The 22084-nt window shown below is 42.7% G+C and overlaps 1 protein-coding gene across 1 annotated transcript in view; it reads right to left on the reverse strand.

The window, feature by feature from the left end:
* slc12a2 (solute carrier family 12 member 2) overlaps window positions 1–22084 on the reverse strand; it is a 103062-nt gene that overhangs the window by 7818 nt on the left and 73160 nt on the right. The window contains exons 18-23 of the mRNA XM_083983818.1: window positions 21827–21933; window positions 20026–20105; window positions 18616–18759; window positions 12801–12848; window positions 9668–9790; window positions 7230–7341 (exon numbers count right to left, since the gene is read on the reverse strand). Of these exons, the coding sequence (XP_083839944.1) occupies window positions 7230–7341; window positions 9668–9790; window positions 12801–12848; window positions 18616–18759; window positions 20026–20105; window positions 21827–21933 (614 nt within the window). The remainder of the gene's footprint in view (window positions 1–7229; window positions 7342–9667; window positions 9791–12800; window positions 12849–18615; window positions 18760–20025; window positions 20106–21826; window positions 21934–22084) is intronic.

Raw genomic sequence — 22084 nt, forward strand, 5'->3', positions numbered from 1 at the left:
GCGGATGACTCAGTGATCTGTGCAGTAATCCACAGCTTAAACTCTAGGCTATTAAACTAGAACTAACTACTGTATACACTGCCTAAATCACAGAAACTATTGTAATATGATAAAGCCTGTCTTGCTTTATGACTTGATGATTATGTATCACATATCGCCGCGATTAGGAGTGGCGCTGTTCATGATACAGAATACAAGAGGATGAAAGGAGAACTAGCTGCAGACAGTAAATAATATAGTAGCCTAAGCCGGTGCATATTCTCATTTGTCCAGGTCATAGTATTTCAAAGGAGGTTAAATCGAAAGCAACTGGACTTAGTTATTTGTCTAGGAAGACGTTTCACCTCTCATCCAAGAGGCTTCATCAGTTCATGTACGCAGCTGACCAGGCTGGGACTGGTCCAACTATCTGGTGTGGAGACTCACTATTTAACCTCTTGTGTGGGCGTTTCACAAGGGTGATGATGTCACTGGTTCCCTTTTGTGCTCCAAGTGCCAACGACAGTCGTTGGAGTGACAGTCGTTGGTGGGAAGTTGGTTTCGACTTCGTTAGTGCCCTATTGTGTTCTAACGACAGTCATTGGAGTCACTTGCCACTTGTGAACAGTGGTTGTTCTTTGAGGCTAGATGGTTGAGTCTCCTGGGAAGGGATGAAAGGGCAGCATTGTAAATTGGAGACAGGTGGTGTCTCAGACCTCCTCCCCTGTTGAGGGACGGTTTTTCTACTTTTACAAAAATGGCTTCTTTAACTCCTCTTTCAAACCATCTGTCCTCTCTGTCTAGGATTTGGACATTGCTGTCCTCAAAGGAGTGGGCTTTCTCCTTGAGATGTAAATGAACAGCAGAGTCCAGTCCTGAGGAGTTTGCTCTCCTGTGTTGGGCCATGCGTTTATGCAGTGGTTGTTTTGTTTCTCCAATGTAGAGGTCTTTGCATTCCTCGTTGCATTGGACTGCATACACCAGATTGCTTTTGTGGGTGTGTGGTGTTCTGTCCTTGGGATGTACCAGTCTCTGTCTGAGTGTGTTGCTGGGTTTGAAATACACAGGGATACGGTGTTTGTTAAAGATCCTCCTGAGTTTTTCTGATACTCCAGACACATATGGAATGACTATGTTTTTTCTCTTGTTTTGTCTTTCTTTCTCAACCACTTTGCTGGTTTTCTTTCTGGAAGCAGCTGCAGTTTTCACAAAGGTCCAGTTAGGGTAACCACAAGTTGTGAGGGCGCCTCTCAGGTGCTTGTGTTCTGCCCCTTGGGCCTGTGAGCTGGTGGGCACGTTATCAGCTCTGTGTTGCAAAGTTCTGATAACACCAAGCTTATGTTCCAGAGGGTGGTGAGAGTCGAAAAGTAGATATTGGTCTGTATGTGTGGGTTTTCTGTATACCCCAATGTGGAGGCTCCTGTCCTTTGTCATATGGACGTCACAATCTAAGAAAGGCAGACTATTGTCCTTGACATCCTCTCTGGTGAACTTGATGTTTTTGTCCACTGAGTTAATGTGTTCGGTAAAAGCTTGCACTTCTTTGGTTTTGATTTTAACCCATGTGTCGTCCACATACCTGAACCAGTGGCTCGGTGTTGTTCCTTCAAAGGAGTTTAAAGCCTTGTTCTCTACCTCCTCCATGTACAGATTTGCCACAATAGGGGATACTGGTGAACCCATGGCACAGCCATGTTTTTGTCTGTAAAATTTGCCGTTGAACTGGAAGTATGTGGTGTTCAGGCATAAATCCAGAAGCTGGCAAATATGTTCGGGTTTGAGTTTTGTTCGGTTTTGCAGGGAGTTGTCTTGTGTGAGACGTTCTCTTACTGTGGCCGAAGCCTCCATAGTTGGAATACAGGTAAAAAGGGAAGTCACATCGTAGGATACCATAGTGTCATCTGGTTCCATTTGTATGTCCCGGACTTTACCCACAAAGTCTATGGAGTTTTGGATGTGGTGTGGGGTGTTTCCCACCAACGGAGCCAAGATATTGGCAATGTGTTTGGCTATGTTGTAAGTGACCGAGACCGAAGTCACTGACCGAAGTCACTTACAACATAGCCAAACACATTGCCAATATCTTGGCTCCGTTGGTGGGAAACACCCCACACCACATAGACTTTGTGGGTAAAGTGGAACATAAGCTTGGTGTTATCAGAACTTTGCAACACAGAGCTGATAACGTGCCCACCAGCTCACAGGCCCAAGGGGCAGAACACAAGCACCTGAGAGGCGCCCTCACAACTTGTGGTTACCCTAACTGGACCTTTGTGAAAACTGCAGCTGCTTCCAGAAAGAAAACCAGCAAAGTGGTTGAGAAAGAAAGACAAAACAAGAGAAAAAACATAGTCATTCCATATGTGTCTGGAGTATCAGAAAAACTCAGGAGGATCTTTAACAAACACCGTATCCCTGTGTATTTCAAACCCAGCAACACACTCAGACAGAGACTGGTACATCCCAAGGACAGAACACCACACACCCACAAAAGCAATCTGGTGTATGCAGTCCAATGCAACGAGGAATGCAAAGACCTCTACATTGGAGAAACAAAACAACCACTGCATAAACGCATGGCCCAACACAGGAGAGCAAACTCCTCAGGACTGGACTCTGCTGTTCATTTACATCTCAAGGAGAAAGCCCACTCCTTTGAGGACAGCAATGTCCAAATCCTAGACAGAGAGGACAGATGGTTTGAAAGAGGAGTTAAAGAAGCCATTTTTGTAAAAGTAGAAAAACCGTCCCTCAACAGGGGAGGAGGTCTGAGACACCACCTGTCTCCAATTTACAATGCTGCCCTTTCATCCCTTCCCAGGAGACTCAACCATCTAGCCTCAAAGAACAACCACTGTTCACAAGTGGCAAGTGACTCCAATGACTGTCGTTAGAACACAATAGGGCACTAACGAAGTCGAAACCAACTTCCCACCAACGACTGTCACTCCAACGACTGTCGTTGGCACTTGGAGCACAAAAGGGAACCAGTGACATCATCACCCTTGTGAAACGCCCACACAAGAGGTTAAATAGTGAGTCTCCACACCAGATAGTTGGACCAGTCCCAGCCTGGTCAGCTGCGTACATGAACTGATGAAGCCTCTTGGATGAGAGGTGAAACGTCTTCCTAGACAAATAACTAAGTCCAGTTGCTTTCGATTTAACCTCCTTTGAAATATAGTAGCCTAGTTTTTCAATGACAAAATGTAACGACGGCAGCTACAGTAGACTATAGCCCACGTCTCACTCTCTTTTTTCGGTCATCTGTCTCGTCATCTCCAAAATGTGTTTTTAAAATGAGCCAACTACAGTACTGTGCAGTAGTGCCGCAGATTTCTCACTCCGCACCTTGTTTGAGAGTGCAGCTGGATGATTTCTTGTGAATGAACGGGTCTGTGTCACTTTGGGGCTGGGCGATAAAACATAGGATAAATAACTTTCCCTCGATAGAAGACGCGGCCGATACAAAGTGACACCGTCAGCCATGCAGCCGGCCTGGACTTTTTATTTTTAATTATGAAGGATCATCTGCGCAAGGCAAAGATGATAGCATCAACAAAACACGGCGTAACACACGCGGCTGTATGGGACAGGCTTTTATTTAATTCAGAACAAACCGCTTAGCAAAAATGGAAAATATAGTCTATAATAGCCTAATTAATTGATCTGTTGTTTGGCCACTGTTTGAAAATAACCCGAATTATGAGCAAATAATCTGATCCAGAACAGCAGTCATAATCAGACTTCTTCTAAATAAACCTAAACATTAAACAACTGGGTCAGGTCGGACCATGGGGTTATTTTTTCTCTTCTTCTTCACAGGAGAAAATGTGCAAAGTACCACATTAACATCTCTATTCATATAACGCCCATCGAAACAGCTGATTTACATGTCGGCCGTTAAGGCAAGGCAAGGCAAGGCAATTTTATTTGTATAGCCCGTTTTTACAAACAGTTTGTCTCAAAGGGCTTTACATGGCATCGTAGCAACATCCTCTGTCCTTAGACCCTCACATCGACTGAGGAAAAACTCCATGGAAACCCTTTTAACAGGGAAAAACAGGAGAAACCTCAGGGTGAGCAACAGAGGAGGGATCCCTCACCCAGGACGGACAGACGTGCAATAGATGTTGTTACAGACAAGAAAACAGTTTACAGTTTGTCACAGAATGTGCGGAATATGGAAATTTTAACACATGGCGATTGGCCATTCACGCGGCTTTGTTCTTGGTTTCGGCCAATCAGCTTATAAGCACATGGCTAATTATCAGCTTTCAACCAATCGCACTGTTTTAATGTGTGTGTGTGAAAGTTATTTTCTTTAGTTCATTTTCGTTTCTTTTGGATTTTTTTTTACAACAATGTATCAATATAATATTGTTTTCGTTTCATTTCGTTATAAAAATCAATCCCTTTTCTTTGAAACAATGAGATTGAGCAGCTAAAACTCAATAAACTCAACCATGGCTTGTCTTATTGTTAATCTGAACGCACATGTATAAAGGGCAGAGTCAAGGCAGCAGATAAATCACAAAACATCAACGCGTCCGTGAGCGCATCGCACCTCATTTTCTCCTGTGAAGAAGAAGAGAAAAAATAACCCCATGGTCCGACCTGACCCAGTTATTTAATGTTTAGGTTTATTTAGAAGAAGTCTGATTATGACTGCTGTTCTGGATCAGATTATTTGCTCATAATTCGGGTTATTTTCAAACAGTGGCCAAACAACAGATCAATTAATTATTATAGACTATATTTTCCATTTTTGCTAAGCGGTTTGTTCTGAATTAAATAAAAGCCTGTCCCATACAGCCGCGTGTGTTACGCCGTGTTTTGTTGATGCTATCATCTTTGCCTTGCGCAGATGATCCTTCATAATTAAAAATAAAAAGTCCAGGCCGGCTGCATGGCTGACGGTGTCACTTTGTATCGGCCGCGTCTTCTATCGAGGGAAAGTTATTTATCCTATGTTTTATCGCCCAGCCCCAAAGTGACACAGACCCGTTCATTCACAAGAAATCATCCAGCTGCACTCTCAAACAAGGTGCGGAGTGAGAAATCTGCGGCACTACTGCACAGTACTGTAGTTGGCTCATTTTAAAAACACATTTTGGAGATGACGAGACAGATGACCGAAAAAAGAGAGTGAGACGTGGGCTATAGTCTACTGTAGCTGCCGTCGTTACATTTTGTCATTGAAAAACTAGGCTACTATATTATTTACTGTCTGCAGCTAGTTCTCCTTTCATCCTCTTGTATTCTGTATCATGAACAGCGCCACTCCTAATCGCGGCTATCAGGCTGTCAGCATTGTCCCCAAAACGTCTGAGCAGTATTTAGTACGGTGCTGCCACCTAGAGGAAAACAGTTGTGGTGAAAAGTCACGCGATCACGCGATCCTGCAGTGCAGGACAAACCCCGCAAATTTGAACCAGTAACATCTGTATCACTTTATGATTTTGGGTAGAAGATATCACACTTGTGAAACATTTGAATGATTTGTTGTGTGCCTGTGTCCCATCTACATGTTCAAATGGGCTTATTATATTATTGGCAAAATAAAGTTAGGTAACCCTTTGAAGAGATATTTAAACATTTTGGCAAATTCGCCTATTGCCATAATCCCTATAGTCATAGGAGTAGGCTCATTACCTTTAATTGTCAGTGCAAGCTGTTTTGAGATCGGTGGGGCAGAGACGTGAGCTCTGCATGGCGCACGGTATTTCCGCCTTTGTTGAACTATCCCTTTATCAATTGCTATTTCTTAGCTATATTTCTCGACATTACTATGAAATTAACCGTTATTTCTAGGCTATTTCTAAACATTATGACGCAATTACTTGTCATTTCTTGGCATTATCATGTAATTTGCGGCCTGTAAATTAAAGGGTAACCAAAAGTTATTATGTTATTGACTCAAGCATTTTATTACATTATTGGTGAGTTATTACGTTATCGGCCATTATGACTGTATGTTTTGGGTTGCTACACTGGTGCGTGCAGCGTCCTGGAGTCTCGTCACCATCACGGTGACACTGTAATGAGCCCAGTGAGCAGAGCCATTGCGGTGGAAGTGAATAGTAACTTCCTGACAACAACATAATAAGAGCAGTGGGTGTTTTGGCTCCGAGGATCGACCACAGAGCGGAGGCCACGTTCACGTCAGCCGCTGTTGTTCCAAACCTCAGCGGCTCCGTCCTCCACACTGGTGGTTTCCTCCTGTTTTCACTTTACTAACCACAATAGTATCATTTATGCTGGTGACAACCACATTCACCATCCTTTATATTCATCTCTCTTTTCTCTCTCCAGACTGTCAATAGACTGTAGGCTGACTTTATGGCTCCATCAGAATCACTTTGCAGGGTTTTAAAAACTTACTTGAAACTTTAAAACCCACATTTCTCGTGTCATTATGACTCAGGGTCCTTTAATGCACCACAGAGCCTCTAACCAGCCACATAAACACATCACAGAGAATGGAATGAAAGTCAGAATAACGATTCTTAGCTCAGGATTCACCTCTTGAAAACTGTCTGGAGCTTTCAGCTGCTTTTCTCTGGTTCTAAAGTCCTAGTTAATATAGGTTTATGTTGAAAAAGTATGATTTAAGGACCCAGAGTCAGTTCAGATCTTGTGTTCACGGATACTAAAATCTAAACAGTAGGACCGTACAGTGTGAAACAGTTTGGAGCGTCAAACTTAATTGTTTTGTTTGTAGTGGTGTGTGTTTTTGAATAAATAAAAAAAAAGAGTTGGATCATTATGTAATCGTTGTGTGGCAGTCTGTCTTTTACTGCTCTTGTTTACCGGCAGTGTAGATGCTTATTTAATAATGCTGGGTTTTAAAAATGCTGCGTCACATCCCGCTCTCAACCCTGTAAAACCCTGGAAACGTGGCTAAAGAAATCCAGCAAAGTCACTTTAGAGAAGCTGATTTTAAATCTGAAAACTTCATGAGGTGAGAAAAATGTTTTTGGAAACCCAGCATCAACTGTGTGTGTGTGTGTCTAAGTGTGTTAGGTTGTCAGCAGCAGCTGAGCAGAGGAGTGTGGTGCTGAAAGGAAAGCTGCTTTCACAGACTCACTGTAACAGCAGTGATGTGTGGACATGGTGACAACTGTTCAGGGCTTCATGCTGCTCTGTGTGACGGTCCGTCAGCCAAACTGATCAAACATCTCTTCTGTGATGTCACATGAAACTGGACTGAGTGGTGAAGCAGCAGCAGCAGCAGCGGTGGTACTCACGCTCGGCGGTCGTGGTCAATCCTGTTGATCTTGCCCCCGATGAAGACGCGGATCTTGCAGTCCTTCCACCTCTTCTTGTTGGTCAGCAGGTAGGGGATCAGCAGGGTCAGACCTGGAGGAGGACAGGGGGGCAGTGGAGAGTCAGGTCTAAAGTCACACCGAAGACAATTTTACATTTGAAGCAGCAGCTCAGTTGAGCACTAGTGGTTACCCATAAACACAACTGAAAGTGAAATCTAATTCGTTATTCTCATTGTTAAAGGGATAGTTCAACATTTTTGAAAATTGGCCCATCGCCATGATCCCCCTAGTAATAGCAGTAGGTTCGTTACCTTTAATTGTTGGTCCAAGCTGCTTTTAGATCGGGGGAGAAGAATACCGAGCGGCGCAGCTACACTACGGAGGCTAATGGAATTTCTTGGTTTTGCTCATCAAACTCAGCAAATACACAACCAAAAAACTCAAAAACGCTGTGGTGGACAAGTTGTGACCTGCACATTCACCACGCTATGAGATAATAGCGGAAAGTTGCGAGATGGAGTTGTTTTAGAGGCAAAGTCGGACTTTACACTCTAGACGGCTGCTCGGCGGAGTGATTTCAAAAGCGCCTGTTTACTGCAGATACGTCCGTATACTACGGCACTGGCTGAGGTGCGCACACTGTGTCCCTCCGACCAGTGGTTCACTGAAGAAAGTAGTTCCGAGTATTTGCTTCACTTCTCTTAACTTTCCGCTATTATCTCATAGCGTGGTAAATGTGCAGGTCACAACTTGTCCACCACAGCGTTTTTGAGTTTTTTGGTTGTGTATTTGCTGAGTTTGATGAGCAAAACCAAGAAATTCCATTAGCCTCCGTAGTGTAGCTGCGCCGCTCGGTATTCTTCTCCCCCGATCTAAAAGCAGCTTGGACCAACAATTAAAGGTAACGAACCTACTGCTATTACTAGGGGGATCATGGCGATGGGCCAATTTTCAAAAATGTTGAACTATCCCTTTAACACTGAGCTCAGACCCTTAGCTACTGCTGCTGGTAGGTGTGCAGTGCATTCTGGGACAATAAGCTGCCCCTGGTACATCTATAATTAAAGGGGCGGAGCATGAAAGCAGCTGGACCAGAACTTGACGGGGCTGAAGTCTAAGAGCCTCCATGATGTGAACATTTATCATAATCTTTTCTTTTCTTTTGCTTTTTTACATTTTGACATAAAGGGAAAGCGGGAGAAGCAAAAGCTTATCTAGTCCCGCCCCCATTACCCACAGAATAAAAATCTTTATCATAATTTTTTCTTTTCTTTTGCTTTTTTACATTTTGACAAAGTTTTTTGGGGAGGCATTGCATTTGACATTACACATCACACCATCCCTACAGGAGCTACAGCAGGTTTCTGTCCAACTTTTCTTGAGAAGGAGATTAAAAAGAAGAGATGACTGCTGTAGCTGCCATCACATTATGTTATAGCACCTCTTCATAAACCACTGGACTTCACACATGAGTTCTTCCTGCACCACACAGAGTCGGTGTCTGTGCTGCCAACGGTGCTGAGGCTGATGTGATGAAGGAGGATCAGACCTGAAGCATCACATGTCTCAGTGTGGTGAACACCTGAGCCCCGCCTCCGGCCCCCGACACAACTTTACACCTCACTGGTGTGACAAACGCCCCAAACCCCCGTTTAATAAGGAGCAAGTTAACACATTAACATGAGCAGTGACAGCTGGATTTAACATGTTGATGTGAGTGTTAAGATCTATGATCAGATCATGTGACGCTTTTAATTCTCAGTCAAAACTCAGTCACCTGGAGCGCTGCTGGCAACTTGCAGATTTAAAACTCTCTCCCACTTTTTGTTTGATGTCGATGTAAAACCAGAGATATGAGTTTTAATTTGATAGTACAAAGATATTTATCTGGGTGTAGAAGTGGGATGGGATGGGCATTTGGGCAGGTGTTGCATTTCCTTCCATTTATTCGTCATTTTACAAAAATGGAAAAAAGTGTTTCAAACAGCTGATACTAATTTACCAAATTGTTGTGTATTTTTGGGCGCAATATGTTAATTTAACGTGGTATATACAGTAAAAGCAAAATCAAAAGTATTCAAAACAGGCAGGCAGCCGGCATATACAGAGGCTATCCTCATTTCCTCTCTCTCTACTATCCTATCAATTAAAAGCATAAAAGCCCACAGAAATAAAAAATAAAATAAAAAAGATTTAAAAAGTAAGAGTGAACATCCAGTGTCTCTGGAAAACAAAGTTTCTCCTGCTCAGATTTCAGTTTGTGTTTCAGTTTGGGAGGTGTGACACTACGCTGCTGTTCTGAGGAGTTCTTTTACTCTGATTCCTGGCTCCAGCCTGGCAGACAGCTCAGTGTGTATCAGAGGACTCTGGACTAAAGTGCTGTAAACTGGACGTCTCTCTCTCTCTGGCAGACTCACCTCCATCATCAAACAGCCACCACACGTCCACGGTGCCCTTCCCTTGTTTCTTCCTGAACTGCTGGCTGGCCTCCAGCAGCCTCTGGTCAGACACGTTCAGCGGGACAGTCGGACTCCTCTTGTCTACAAAACACACACACACACACACAAGCAACAGAACAGAGGAAAACTGTTAAAACTAAAACTGTAAGAGTGTGTGATGAAGAAGAAACCCCAGACTGTGTGTAGTTGGTGTAGCCCTGCCAGTTACTGAGAGTTTAGTGAGGCTGCAGGATGATGCTGTCTTGTGTTCGGTTGACTGTAGGACTCTTATTTTGAAAAAGAATGTGATTGTGATTGTGAGCACGTACTGTAACACCGAAGAGACGAAACATTAAACCAGCAGTTTTACTTGTTTTGGCTAAATCTGTTCCCTTTGTTCACTGTTTTCTGAGGCTTAAGAGTCAGGAGACTAAAACACCACAGACTGACAACAGAGAGGAACTCTTCATTTTCTGTTTCATATGATGGAGGACTAAACATTTTAACAACAATCCTCAGGGAGGAAAGAGGAGCAGAAACACTGACACTAGGTGAGATGATAAGATCAGGGCTGGAGTCTTTCCTGTGAAGTCGGCCTCTGAGCTGCACCTGACCAGAGCAGGAGGTTTTACTTTCAAAGGAATTCCACAGCGCAGGTTAGAAGACTGATTTCCTGAAGAAAACCACATCTGCAGCTTTACTTTAGAGTTGAGCTGAAGGTTTATGTTGTGCTCAGCTATGGATCCGCCACTGGTTCAAATGTCCTGTATGTTCATTTTTTTTTATTTATCTAAACTGTTTTGTTTTTTGTTGTTTGTCTGTTGTTTGAGCTGAGTTTATGTTAGCTTGTGTGTGGACTTTTGCCTGGTTTTCTCCCTTTTAATCTTTATTCAGATTCAGACTTCTAATCCTTTCATGTATTATCTGTTTGTTTATAACTAAATCATTATATTCTCCTTCAGGGTGACTACTTAACATCAGTCCAGGGACAGCAGATGTAGAATGGCCTTTTGGTTAATTCTGGCATGTTCACATTTGTTAAAATGTTTTATTAATGTGCATTGCCCCTGATTATTAAACCTTTAAATAAATAAATAAACAAACAAACCAGAAGGTTGGTGGTTTGATTCCCTGCTGATCAAAGTGTACCATTTGGTTGTCAATGTGTGTGTTTGAATGGTTAGACATTATGCCCAATTCTTACAAAGTGTAAGAATGTGTGTGAAAGGGTGAATGTGACCAACAGTGTGAAGAACTTGTCCTGGAGACTAGAAAAAGTCCATTTACCATTAAACTCCATATTAATGCCCATGGATTTAGAATTGAATGTTATAAAAGCTCTGGAAGGTAAAATGTGAGACTTCAGTCCATATAGTGGGTTTATTTCTGTACATAGGATACTCTTGGAACTGACATAGACACTGACTAGCCAGGCTCAGTGAATACATTATGCTGAGTTTTTGTTACATAATACTTCTTCTGACCTTTTTAGATCTCACTCTGACAAAAAAACAAACTCAACTATTAAATCCATGTGAGCTGAATAAAGTTTTATTGCTTTTCAGGGCTCCAGGCTGCCTCCTACAGTAATAGGAGCATTTTGCCTCTTTGGTTTGTTTTTTTTAACCCTGGTGAAACATGAAAGAAGGGACTCAAAGAATCTGGAATCTGTCATTACAGGTGTCAGGCCAAGGTGAATATTCGATTTTTCGGTGTGCGCCCCTAAATTTTCTGCTTGCGCTCCTTCAATTTTAAGTCAGGGGGGGCCACTGGGCTCCTGGTAAGAAAGTTAAGTCTGGATCTCTGCTTTTAAAGGGATAGTAGCATTTTTTTAAAAAGTGGGGTTGTATGATCTAAGTACTTTAATTGCAGTAGCAGACTCTCTGCACTCCTCCCGTTAGCAACGGCAGCCCATAGCCCTGCCCAGAGATTTACAACATACATTGTTGTGAACAGACCCAAAGAAACGGCCTAAAAGAGGTTTTACCTGAAAAAAAAAATACACAGTTCCATTGTTCGCTATAATATAATTTTTTCCAGCCCCTCAAAGTGCAGGAAAAACACAGTTTTTATTTGGACCTAACCAACTGCTGATCGGTGGGCGCTAACCCTGGGCGGAGGGATATGTGAGTTGGTTAGGTCCAAATAAAAACTGTGTTTTTCCTGCACTTTGAAGGGCTGGAAAAAATTATATTATAACGAACAATGGAACTGTGTATTTTTTTTCACGTAAAACCTCTTTTAGGCTAACGGGAGGAGTGCAGAGAGTCTTCTACTGCAATTAAAGTACTTAGGGGCTATTTGTAGATCATACAACCCCACTTTAAAAAAAATAACACTATCCCTTTAAATGTGACTTCTCTTTAGTGGGAGGCAGAACGACTCTTCATGTTTTCTTATAGGTGGTACATGATTCTAGTGTGTGTTGATCTGTTGAATGAACCGCAGGGGGAGACAGCGTCGATACTGAACAGCAAACAAACAGGAGAGAAGCAGTGAGTTAGCAGCAGTTAGTGACAGGGCTGGAAACATGGAGACAGGAGGAGGATTTCATCCTGGAAGAGAAAGAAGCTACAGACAAAGTGTCACCGTCAGAGAGAGAAAGAGAAGAAACAGCAGGGCGAGACGCTGACGACAGTTTTGGAGGAAATTGAAATGTTGGCGCACACTCGCGACATTAACTACTCAAGAGTTGGATTGAGTTAAAGGCGCACACACACACACACACATACACACACATATAGAGAGACTAGACTTGAGCTACAAGCTGGAGAGAGAGAGCAGGAGAAAGAAAGGCAAAGACTAGATGTTATTCCCCTGAAGCCCAGAAGCCAGCGGGCCGGAAACACGGGACAGACGGCCAGAGACACAAGGCAGAGACAGCGGGGAGCGGGACGGTATGTCGAGAGGAATTCAAAATATACTGTGAAAAATGTGGTGCCGGAAAAAGAGAGAGAGAAAGAGAGCAGGAAGAAAGGAAAGTATGACCTCAGAGGGAAGGAGCACGCCAGAGAGGAGAAGAAGAAGGAGAGATGGAGGGAGGATTAAAACAAAGCAGAGAAACAGAGAGAGAGAAAGATTTTAAGGCAACTCAATAAAGTGGATCTCCTGCCTTTTTTCAACAGGGGCTGAGTCGGAGCTTTGCCGTCGTCGTCGTCATCTGGGAGAGGTTGAGACAAAAGGAGAGAAAAGAACAAAAACCATAAGTGAGGTGAGATGTTGTTTCAACGTGCTGTCAACGCACAACACCATGGAAACACAGTATGGTCCTGATGGGAGCTCCATGGTAACAGACAACACGCAGGTCCATGAGGATGGAGGAATCTCTGGTGAAGATGATCCGACTCATTTAAAAGCTTCAACCTGATTGGTGGATCTGTGTCCTGAGGCAGGATTCAACTCAGCAACTTCTCAACATATCTGAAGACCTTCACAGCTCCTCCACTGGAGCCTGTCACATCAGCTGCTCCTTTAACTAACTCCTTTAAACGTACACTGATACATTCATGACACATCTAAACAGTCTAAAGCCGCGTTTACACTCCGTGGCTCCAGCTCCACTCCACTCAGCTTTGATTCTGGAGATTGTTACCGCCTTTAGAGTTGGAGATAGATCTGTTCATTTTAACACCTTTTTTATTGAAATGTGGTGATATCTGTTCATATAGAGACCAGAGTTCTGTCCAGTACAAACATGAAGCTTCACTTTACAGTCAATGGCTTAGATTTAATCTGGCAGACCAACATTTATCTTCTAAAAGGAATTATATCAGCAAGCAGTAAATCTATAAAGACTAGTGTGTATGTGTATTTGTTTGTGTGTGTGTGTGTGTGTGTGTGTGTGAGAGAGAGAGTGAGTGTGTGTAAAGTGTGTTTCTCCAAAATATCTGCTAAATATAGTGTGAGGGAACTGAAAATAAATATGTTGAGCAGCATCTTCCTGTAATAGATGTATTCTTGAGTCAATAAAGGTAACAATAATATAATAATAAGATAACCATGTTTGAATTGTGAAATGGCTTTGACTACAAGAAATATTTGGCTTTGTCTATAGAGTAGTTACTATACTAGGTAATTATATGATATTGACTGGGTTAAATAGAATTACATTACTAGAAAGAGATTCAAATCATTGACTAAAACTAGACTAAAATGTCGTCAGTTTTCGTCGACTAAAATTAGACTAAAATAGTCACGTGTTATTCTGACTAAAATAAAACTAAAATGCTCAGAGTTTTAATCGACTGAAACTTGACTAGACAAAAAGAGCATGAATGTGACTAAAGCTAATAAAAACTAAAATGAAAGTGTGACACAACGACTAAAACTAAAATTAAAACTACACTAATGGAGGCCGGGTGCTGGTCTGATAGACGGTCCTTCACATCTCAGAAAATATCAGAGAAAATTTCCAAAAAGGTGTTATTTAGATAAACTGACCACATGTTGGGATGTAAACGGTTACTTTCTCATCTGAAAATATTTAAAAAGCCCCACAGCAGGAATGAAAACAGCAGTGCAGTGTTTTCACGCCACCTTTTAGTACCTTGGAACCTGAGCCGAGGTGGTACAGCACCAGAAAAGTAGTGCCAGGTACGTTTACCTAATGGAAAAGCAAGAAAGGGCGAGTGGAGTGGAGCTGGTGCCAGGTGGAGGAAACACGGTGTAACTGTCTAAACAGCTCTGTGGAGAACTGACAGAGAGAATAACCTAAAGGCAAGGTTTACTAAAAGTCAAAACACACACACACACATACAGGTTACCACAAGAGCAGTGGTGGGTATCACATCAGCAGCGTGTCACTGAGCAGCTGGAGGGGGGGGGGGGGGGGCAGACCTACAGTAGATGGACCACATGGCTGCTGATGCCTCGGGCTCATTTCTCTCTGCCGGTCTAAAAGTTCACGTGTTACTCTCCCTGACCTTCTCTGGTTTACCCACGGCTGCCTGGATCCGATTCAGCCGCTAATTCAGCCTCCACAGAGACTCCTGGTCGGCTCCGTCCACTGGAACTCAATCACTCAGCCTCATGCTCCTCCTCAGACTCTCTGTTCCTACACAAGACTCTTCTGAACAAGCTGTTAAAGACGACTCACCTCCTCTTCCCAACACCTCTGACATCCCAACATGACAAACTAGCTCTTACCATCACCACTGTGGGATGGGACACAGACCAAAAGACACACATGCACTTCATGTCACTGTTCCTTGTTGACATCAAACAGGGAGGAGAGAAAAAACAGTTTCCCTGATGACTGTTCCAACAATTCACTCTCATGCTGTTTCACAACTCTTTTTGGGACCAGGAGGATTCTCTTCATAACAACTCCTTAAACTACATGATCCTACACTGCATAGGATAGACTGTCACATGGCCACATACAGCAGGAGTCTACACATGGTGTTTTAATTTGAAAATTGACTGGATGCTCCAAGCTTAGACTTAAAGGGATAGTAGCATTTTTAAAAGTGGGGTTGTATGATCTACAAATAGCCCCTAAGTACTTTAATTGCAGTAGATCTATTTGTAGATCATACAACCCCACTTTAAAAAAATGCTACTATCCCTTTAAAGTTAGAGACAAATATAAGCATCCAGTAGCAGCAAGGCCATACAGTTTGAATATAGAGGACATACTCTAAGTTAAAGCAAAAATATACACTATATACATCCTATTTTATATATAAAATAGAATAGAGAGAATAGAATAAAATAGAAATATAAAAAAACAACAGAAAAACAAATAAACTCTGTGCCAAATAGATACTGTATAAATGTGCCAATAGAAGACAGTGTGCAGATCTAGGTTACGTCCTATTATTGTTTCCTGTGCGGTAGCCGAGCAGTGAGCTGACTTCCTGTCTGACTGGATCTGCTCTGTGCAATTGCTCATGTGCTATATAACAAATGGCTTCTTTAAAAGTGACTTACTATCTTTTAATATTAAAATATATATATATATATATACGTAGTTAAATGGAACTGGTTTCCCCTGCCGGCGGCAACATACGCAGACATGAGACAGTATTAAATACATATGAATCAGCTCTAATTCTGCTGGACTCCTCCACTGGGAGCGTGTATGGATTAAAGTGAGACTCACACACAGTGAGGAGGTGACTCAGAGTGGAAATGAGCTCCACAGAGACCAGGAGAACTGGGCCCAGATCTGGTTTTAATGACGGCTCAGGACAAAGAGGATTAAACTAATCAAGGAACTCATCTTGTGTGGTGTGTGAATATTGCTCATCATTGTGAAACTGTATATTGTAATTTTTGTAAATTCTTCCCAGCCCGTAATTTAACTTTATTTAAATGTAACTTTCCTTATTTTTTGTACTGTAGTAGTCAGTTAGAGAGGAGCTAAGAACCGGAGAAATATTCCTTGTATGTATGCTCACACATACCTGGCAATAAAACCTGATTCTGATTCTGATTCTGAACATTAAAGGCAAAATAACTCTGAACGTGACAGTGGCGGAGAGGGGGGGGCTTTTTGTTCAGTCAACACAAACGCTCCTCTGGACCTGGGTCGGCCCGGCGGTCGGACCGTCCTTGGGAACGTTTGGTTCCCACAATCTGGGACCAGTTAAGTGTGTTTGCTTGCTCTGCTCAGAGTTGTGTGGGTGGCACTTATACACGACACTGATGGTGATCTCTCTCTCTCTCTCTCCGTCACACACACACACACGCATACACATACACACACACACACACACACACACACACACACACATACACAGTACAGTACATTATGGCCCGAGACATCTGTGGACTAACAAACTGGGCCCAGTGGGACGAATGGGGTCATGTGTCACCGAGGCGACTTCCTGTCAAGGCTCTGTGTGTGCTCTCTATGTATATGTATGTGTGAGTGTGTGTTTATGTGTGTGTGTGTGCATGTGTTTATGTGTGTTTGTGTGTTTATGTGTGTGTGTGTGTGCAGGCAAAATAAGGAAGGCCATTGATGGATTAAGAGGGATCTGAAAGAACGGTGTTAAACTGATTTCCTGGATGAAAAGATGAAAAGCCTTCCTCCGGCATGAACTGAAATTGGGTTTACGCAACACACACACACACACACAAACACACGCTAAGCATAAATAAGGTGTTTAGAGCTATAAGTGCTATAATCAGGGTTCCTACACATTTGAAATTTCAAAATTCCATAATTTCCAGACTTCTCAGTAATAAAATTCAAATCATTTGTGACATTTGAGTAATTAGATGTTTACCATGTAAATAGATTATGCAATTAATGGTTTGTTGTCATTATTCTGAATTTGTATGCCATTATGTTACCAAATCATTTCCAGGAGATTGTAGCTACTAGGTACTGTAGGTACAATAGCACATACAAAATAATTAATAATACAAAATATACAATGAATGTCTCTCTATTCTCTATCTCTATTTTGTATATGCATACAAAATAATATCTTCAGATAAGACCAAACCCAGATAGGTATTAAGAAGATAAATATAGTTCCATACAATAGTTTCCATTTTCCATACCTGGAAGTGTATAAAATCCATACTTTCCATACTTGCGTAGAAACCCTGTCTAATGGCTTGCCGCTTCAATATACAAATATATGAATCTACTAGAGGTCGACCGATTAATCGTTTTGGCCGATTAATCGGCGCCGATAGGACATTTTACAAACTATCGGAATCAGCTGAACTTGGCTCCGATAGTGGCCGATGGCTGAAGTTTTTTCCACAGCGCCATAAACTGCTTCTTCCCTGCCGCTCTCTGTCTCTCTGATCACTGAGGGGCGGGGCTGCTCTTCACACACACACAGAGCATGGGAGAGAGAGAGACAGGGCGAGTGCAGCAGCAGCAGAGGAGAAGTGACCCAGGTGAGGGAAGGTGCGGTGCGACCGCAGTAAGAGAGAGGCGGCAGGTGGAGGGGCTGAACACTGTAGTATTTTCTCTTAATCATATAAGGGTTCCTGCATAGATAATGTGGTGGCGGCTGCCACGCTAAATATCTCACCGCTACCAGCTCACGAGTCAGTGTTTTTTTTTTTTTTTTTTCCCTCCGGCTTTTTGTGCTTTTATTTTGAAAGGACAGCTAGAGGGAGACGGGAAGGAGGAAGAGAGAGCGCCGCTTCAGCTTCAGAGTTGGGGCAGACGCACAATAATGGCTCTTTACACTACAAAGTTGGGCTCTATGGGCTCTACTCGACTTGGTTTAGGTCCTGTTCCATAACAGCCGAGTTCCTCCTCAGCGGGGACGGGGTCGTCATATCACGGCCGCTACGTGCGTCTCGCGCGTCTCGCTCTCTTTTTTCTCTCCTCCCGTCAGCTCCAAACACACTCGTTCAACTCGATCACGATCATTACAGCGTGGTTTTTCTTTTTACAGGCTATGGGTTTTCCACACAGTAGGCTAATTGTAGTGAAACAGTCACCTGTTAATGTACGGCGTAACCACACCACGAGCTAACGTGTCCTGTTTAGTTACAGTCTCCTCTCCTGCAGCGTCACGTCCCCACTACAGCTGTTCTGATGTAAACAAACTCACGTGTGGAGTTCGGCTGTTCGTCACTCACAGGGTCCAGGGATGATTCAGTGTCCCACATCCTTTAGTTTTACACTAGCTAATAGCTATATATTATTATTAAAAAAAAAAATTAAAAAAAAAAAAATTAATTAATATATAAAAAAAAATTTCGGGGGGGGGTATCGGCCGATTAATCGGCTATCGGCTTTTTCCTGCTCCAAACTATCGTTATTATATCGGAATTTAAAAATCCACTATCGGTCGACCTCTAGAATCTACCTTGATAAATTATGACTTTTCAGTTCCCCCTCTGTCTCTACATGTCAACACCGTCTCAAGTCTGACAGGTAGACAACGAGAGGATATGAAAAGCAATCTGAGAGTGAGTGTAGCTGCATTAACACGCAGGTTGCTAACCTTTCTGTATAGCTGGACTGTTCTGGAGGCTGGTGGCCTTGGAGGACGGCTTGGACGAATCAGCATCCGAGTCTTTGCTGGTGTCTATGGACACGATCACATCTTTCATCCCTGAGGACTTCTCCTGTGAGGACAGCAAGTCATCTGGGAGGAAGTGGGATGAGAGGGAGAGAGTGATTGAAGAGAAGAAAAATAACAGCGAGGAGGGGGTGAGAAATAATGTGAGTGTGAGAAAAGTCTTTTAGATAAAAGGGGGGGGGGGGGGGGGGGGGGGGGGACTCTGGGGATTTAGCTTTTTAATCACAAGAGACTGTCTTGCTTTGTCAGGTTTGAGGCAGAAAAATATTCTTAAACACTTTTAGCCCCTAGTATAGTATATTGCTGGGTGCAAAAAAACACTGAAGCCTACATTTCCCATAATGCAATTCACATGATCTCTTCATTAGACCCTTTTCTGCCTGAAACCCTCCTCTTGTCTTTCTTTCCACCCTATGTTAATAACACAGACTTTCTATTATCAGGAGCAAAACTGCTGTCAAAGTGCATTATGGGAAATGTAGGATCAAGTGACTATGAAGTATGAACCAAGTACAGCAATTAAAAGGTATTCAAATATCTCTCTGGTGTCTAATTTAACACATGTTGATGATCAATTTAAAGGGATAGTTCACCCAAAATTGAAATTATCATTATCTACTCACCCTCATGTGGACTAAGGGCTGGGAGAAGTTTCAGAGTCCTCCGTGGCTTCTCTGAGTTACAGGGGGTCTCGCCGTAGCAGTGCATGTCCATATAACGGTTGCAAATGGATACCAACTGTCTTCGTAACAAAAAGACACACCAAAAAACATCCAAATACCTCCATGCTGCTCGTATGTAATGTCTGTCTTGTATTGCAGCCCCGAAATGCAAAATTGTCCCGAAAAAAATTAAATAAGTCTATATTTCAAGCTTGTTAGTAGCGGAAGCTCCTCTTCCCAGTTCGTCCAAATTTGACGAACCAGGAAGAGGAGCTTCCAGAAGCTTCCGCTACAAAACAAGCTTGAAATATAGACTTATTTAATTTTTTTCGGGACAATTTCGCATTTCGGGGCTTCAATACAAGACGAACATTACATACGAGCAGCATGGAGGTATTTGGATGTTTTTTGGTGTGTCGTTTTGTTACAAAGACAGTTGGTATCCATTTGTAACCGTTATATGGACATGCACTGCTACGCCGAGACCCCCTGTAACTCAGAGAAGCCACGGAGGACTCTGAAACTTCTCCCAGCCCTTAGTCGACATGAGGAAATTTCAATTTTGGGTGAACTATCCCTTTAATCATTCTGTATGTTATTCTGTTATGTATCAATACTGACGGATCAAATGGATTTCCATGTCTTATGTGTGTGAGCTTGTGGCTGATACCTTGTCCTTGGATATGGGACACATCCAGACCCTCCTTCAGGCGCAGGATGACAGAACCAAATTGAAAGTCAAAGGCATCGCTGAGGAGGAAAAACATAAACAAGAGATTCACATCAGCGGGGGGGGGAGACCTAAACAGATACACGTCATTTAAAAAGGAAGACAAATAAAGTCTGCAGACATCTGAGTGACCTGCAGAGAACAGACTTGGAGGTTTAAACGTGTGTTTGGGTCCTGCAGGTTGCAGTGTGTGCAACGCGGCGGCTACTCACTGGGTGGAAAGTAAAGGGCACATTGTTGAGCGCATTAGCTGTGATTTTAATATTGTAAGGCCGGACCATCTCTGACCTTCTGCTCTAATGCCATAATCCCCCACAGTCCACTCGGAGGAACTGGTTCAGCTTAAGTCCTTCACGCATACTTTCACATGACTGATAAAGGCTGCGGCAGGGAAACAGGATTTCATACGAGCAGTCGCTGAGCTCATGAGGTGTTTACCAGAAACTCAAGGAAAAACGCTGAAGAATAAGCGGAGGAACAAAACATATGCAAATGTGATTAATGAGTATAGGGAGGAAGAAGATGGAAGTGATTCTGAAAGAGGGACAGAGCAGGAGCTGATATACAGTACTCAACTGGCTGGTGTTACCATAGGAACAGAGACTAAAGCCACATCCTCCTGATGAAGTATATAATAATAGGTCTGACCACATCTCCTCATAATCACTGAGTCGGGTCATTACATGAGAAGTGTGTTCAATTTCTCAAGTGCATTTAAAAGCATCCAACCCCCCATTTTTAAAGTGATGGGGGTGGATCATGGGGAACTGTGTCTTAAACTGTGTTTACATGCAGTGTTTTCATCAATTCGATTGTTTTCAATCAGATTAAATGAATGTTATTCGATCTGTATACATGAACGCTACATAAAGCAATCACCATTCAATCCGTGTATGGCCCGAGCTGAGGCCGATTATAAACTGCTGTGAGTGTTTTGGGATGGAGTTGGCTTACGGCAGTGATAGGTGCTTTCACGTCGGAGTCTCCAAACCAGAAACGTCTTTAACAACACTGGGAAAAGTTGCTAGATTTGTCACTAGTCGCTTTTGACAAAAAAAAGTCGCCAACACTGCTTTGACTTTCCTATTTCCTGTTTCCTATTTCAATACCTGACTCCTACCTACGCATGCACAGAATGAATAGTCCACTCTATTCAGCCATTTATAAAAAGCTGATTAATCAATGGGAGCAGACTAGCTCTTTCAATCCGATCGGAAATTTAATTTGATCCGGGTGAATCGGATCTGCTAAGGTGTTTAAATGAGACATTTTGAATCTGATTGATTTATTAATCTGATTATAAATACATTTTTGGACCCATGTAAACGCAGCTTTAGAGACAGCGCTGAGCAGCACTGCCGCTCCACAGGGTGCTGTTCTGGCTCCACTCCTGTTCACTCTGTATGGTGGACTTTAAATACAAGTCTGAGTCTTACCACAGCCAGAAATACTCAGATGACACAGCTAATATGAGGGAGATGAGAACAGGGATCTGGCAATGAATGGAGCAACAAGAACTGGTTCATTCACACTGAACTCCTCCAAGACCAAGGATGTAATAACATTGACCCAAATATGACACTTCTCTAAATGTAGGGTCCCCTCTTGTTATCCAGATGGAGAAAACAGCCAGTGAGGTCAATTTAGTAACTAAATGTTTCTCTTTCTTTAACTGGTTGTCACAGAGGAGCTTTAGTAAAGGTCACTAGTAGCTCAGGATCTGACAAGTGTCTCTACTCACTGGATCATACTGATGTAGGTCTCCACATTCATCATGTCACCGTCCCTCCAGTCGTTCTTGAATCCCAGCACCAGGGTGTTGGGCTTGAGGCGACCCAGGCCGGCAGCCTAGCGCAGGGACAACAAATGAATTCATCAAATGAATGCAGACCTTGATTTACATTTACAGTTGCTTATTTGGGACACATTTTCTATCCAAAGAAACCTCTTCCAGATTCTTCTTAGAATAAGATCTGTCAGAAATCACTTGTATTGGAAG

Source organism: Trachurus trachurus (assembly GCF_905171665.1).
Source record: "Trachurus trachurus genome assembly, chromosome: 12".
NCBI lineage: Eukaryota > Metazoa > Chordata > Actinopteri > Carangiformes > Carangidae > Trachurus > Trachurus trachurus.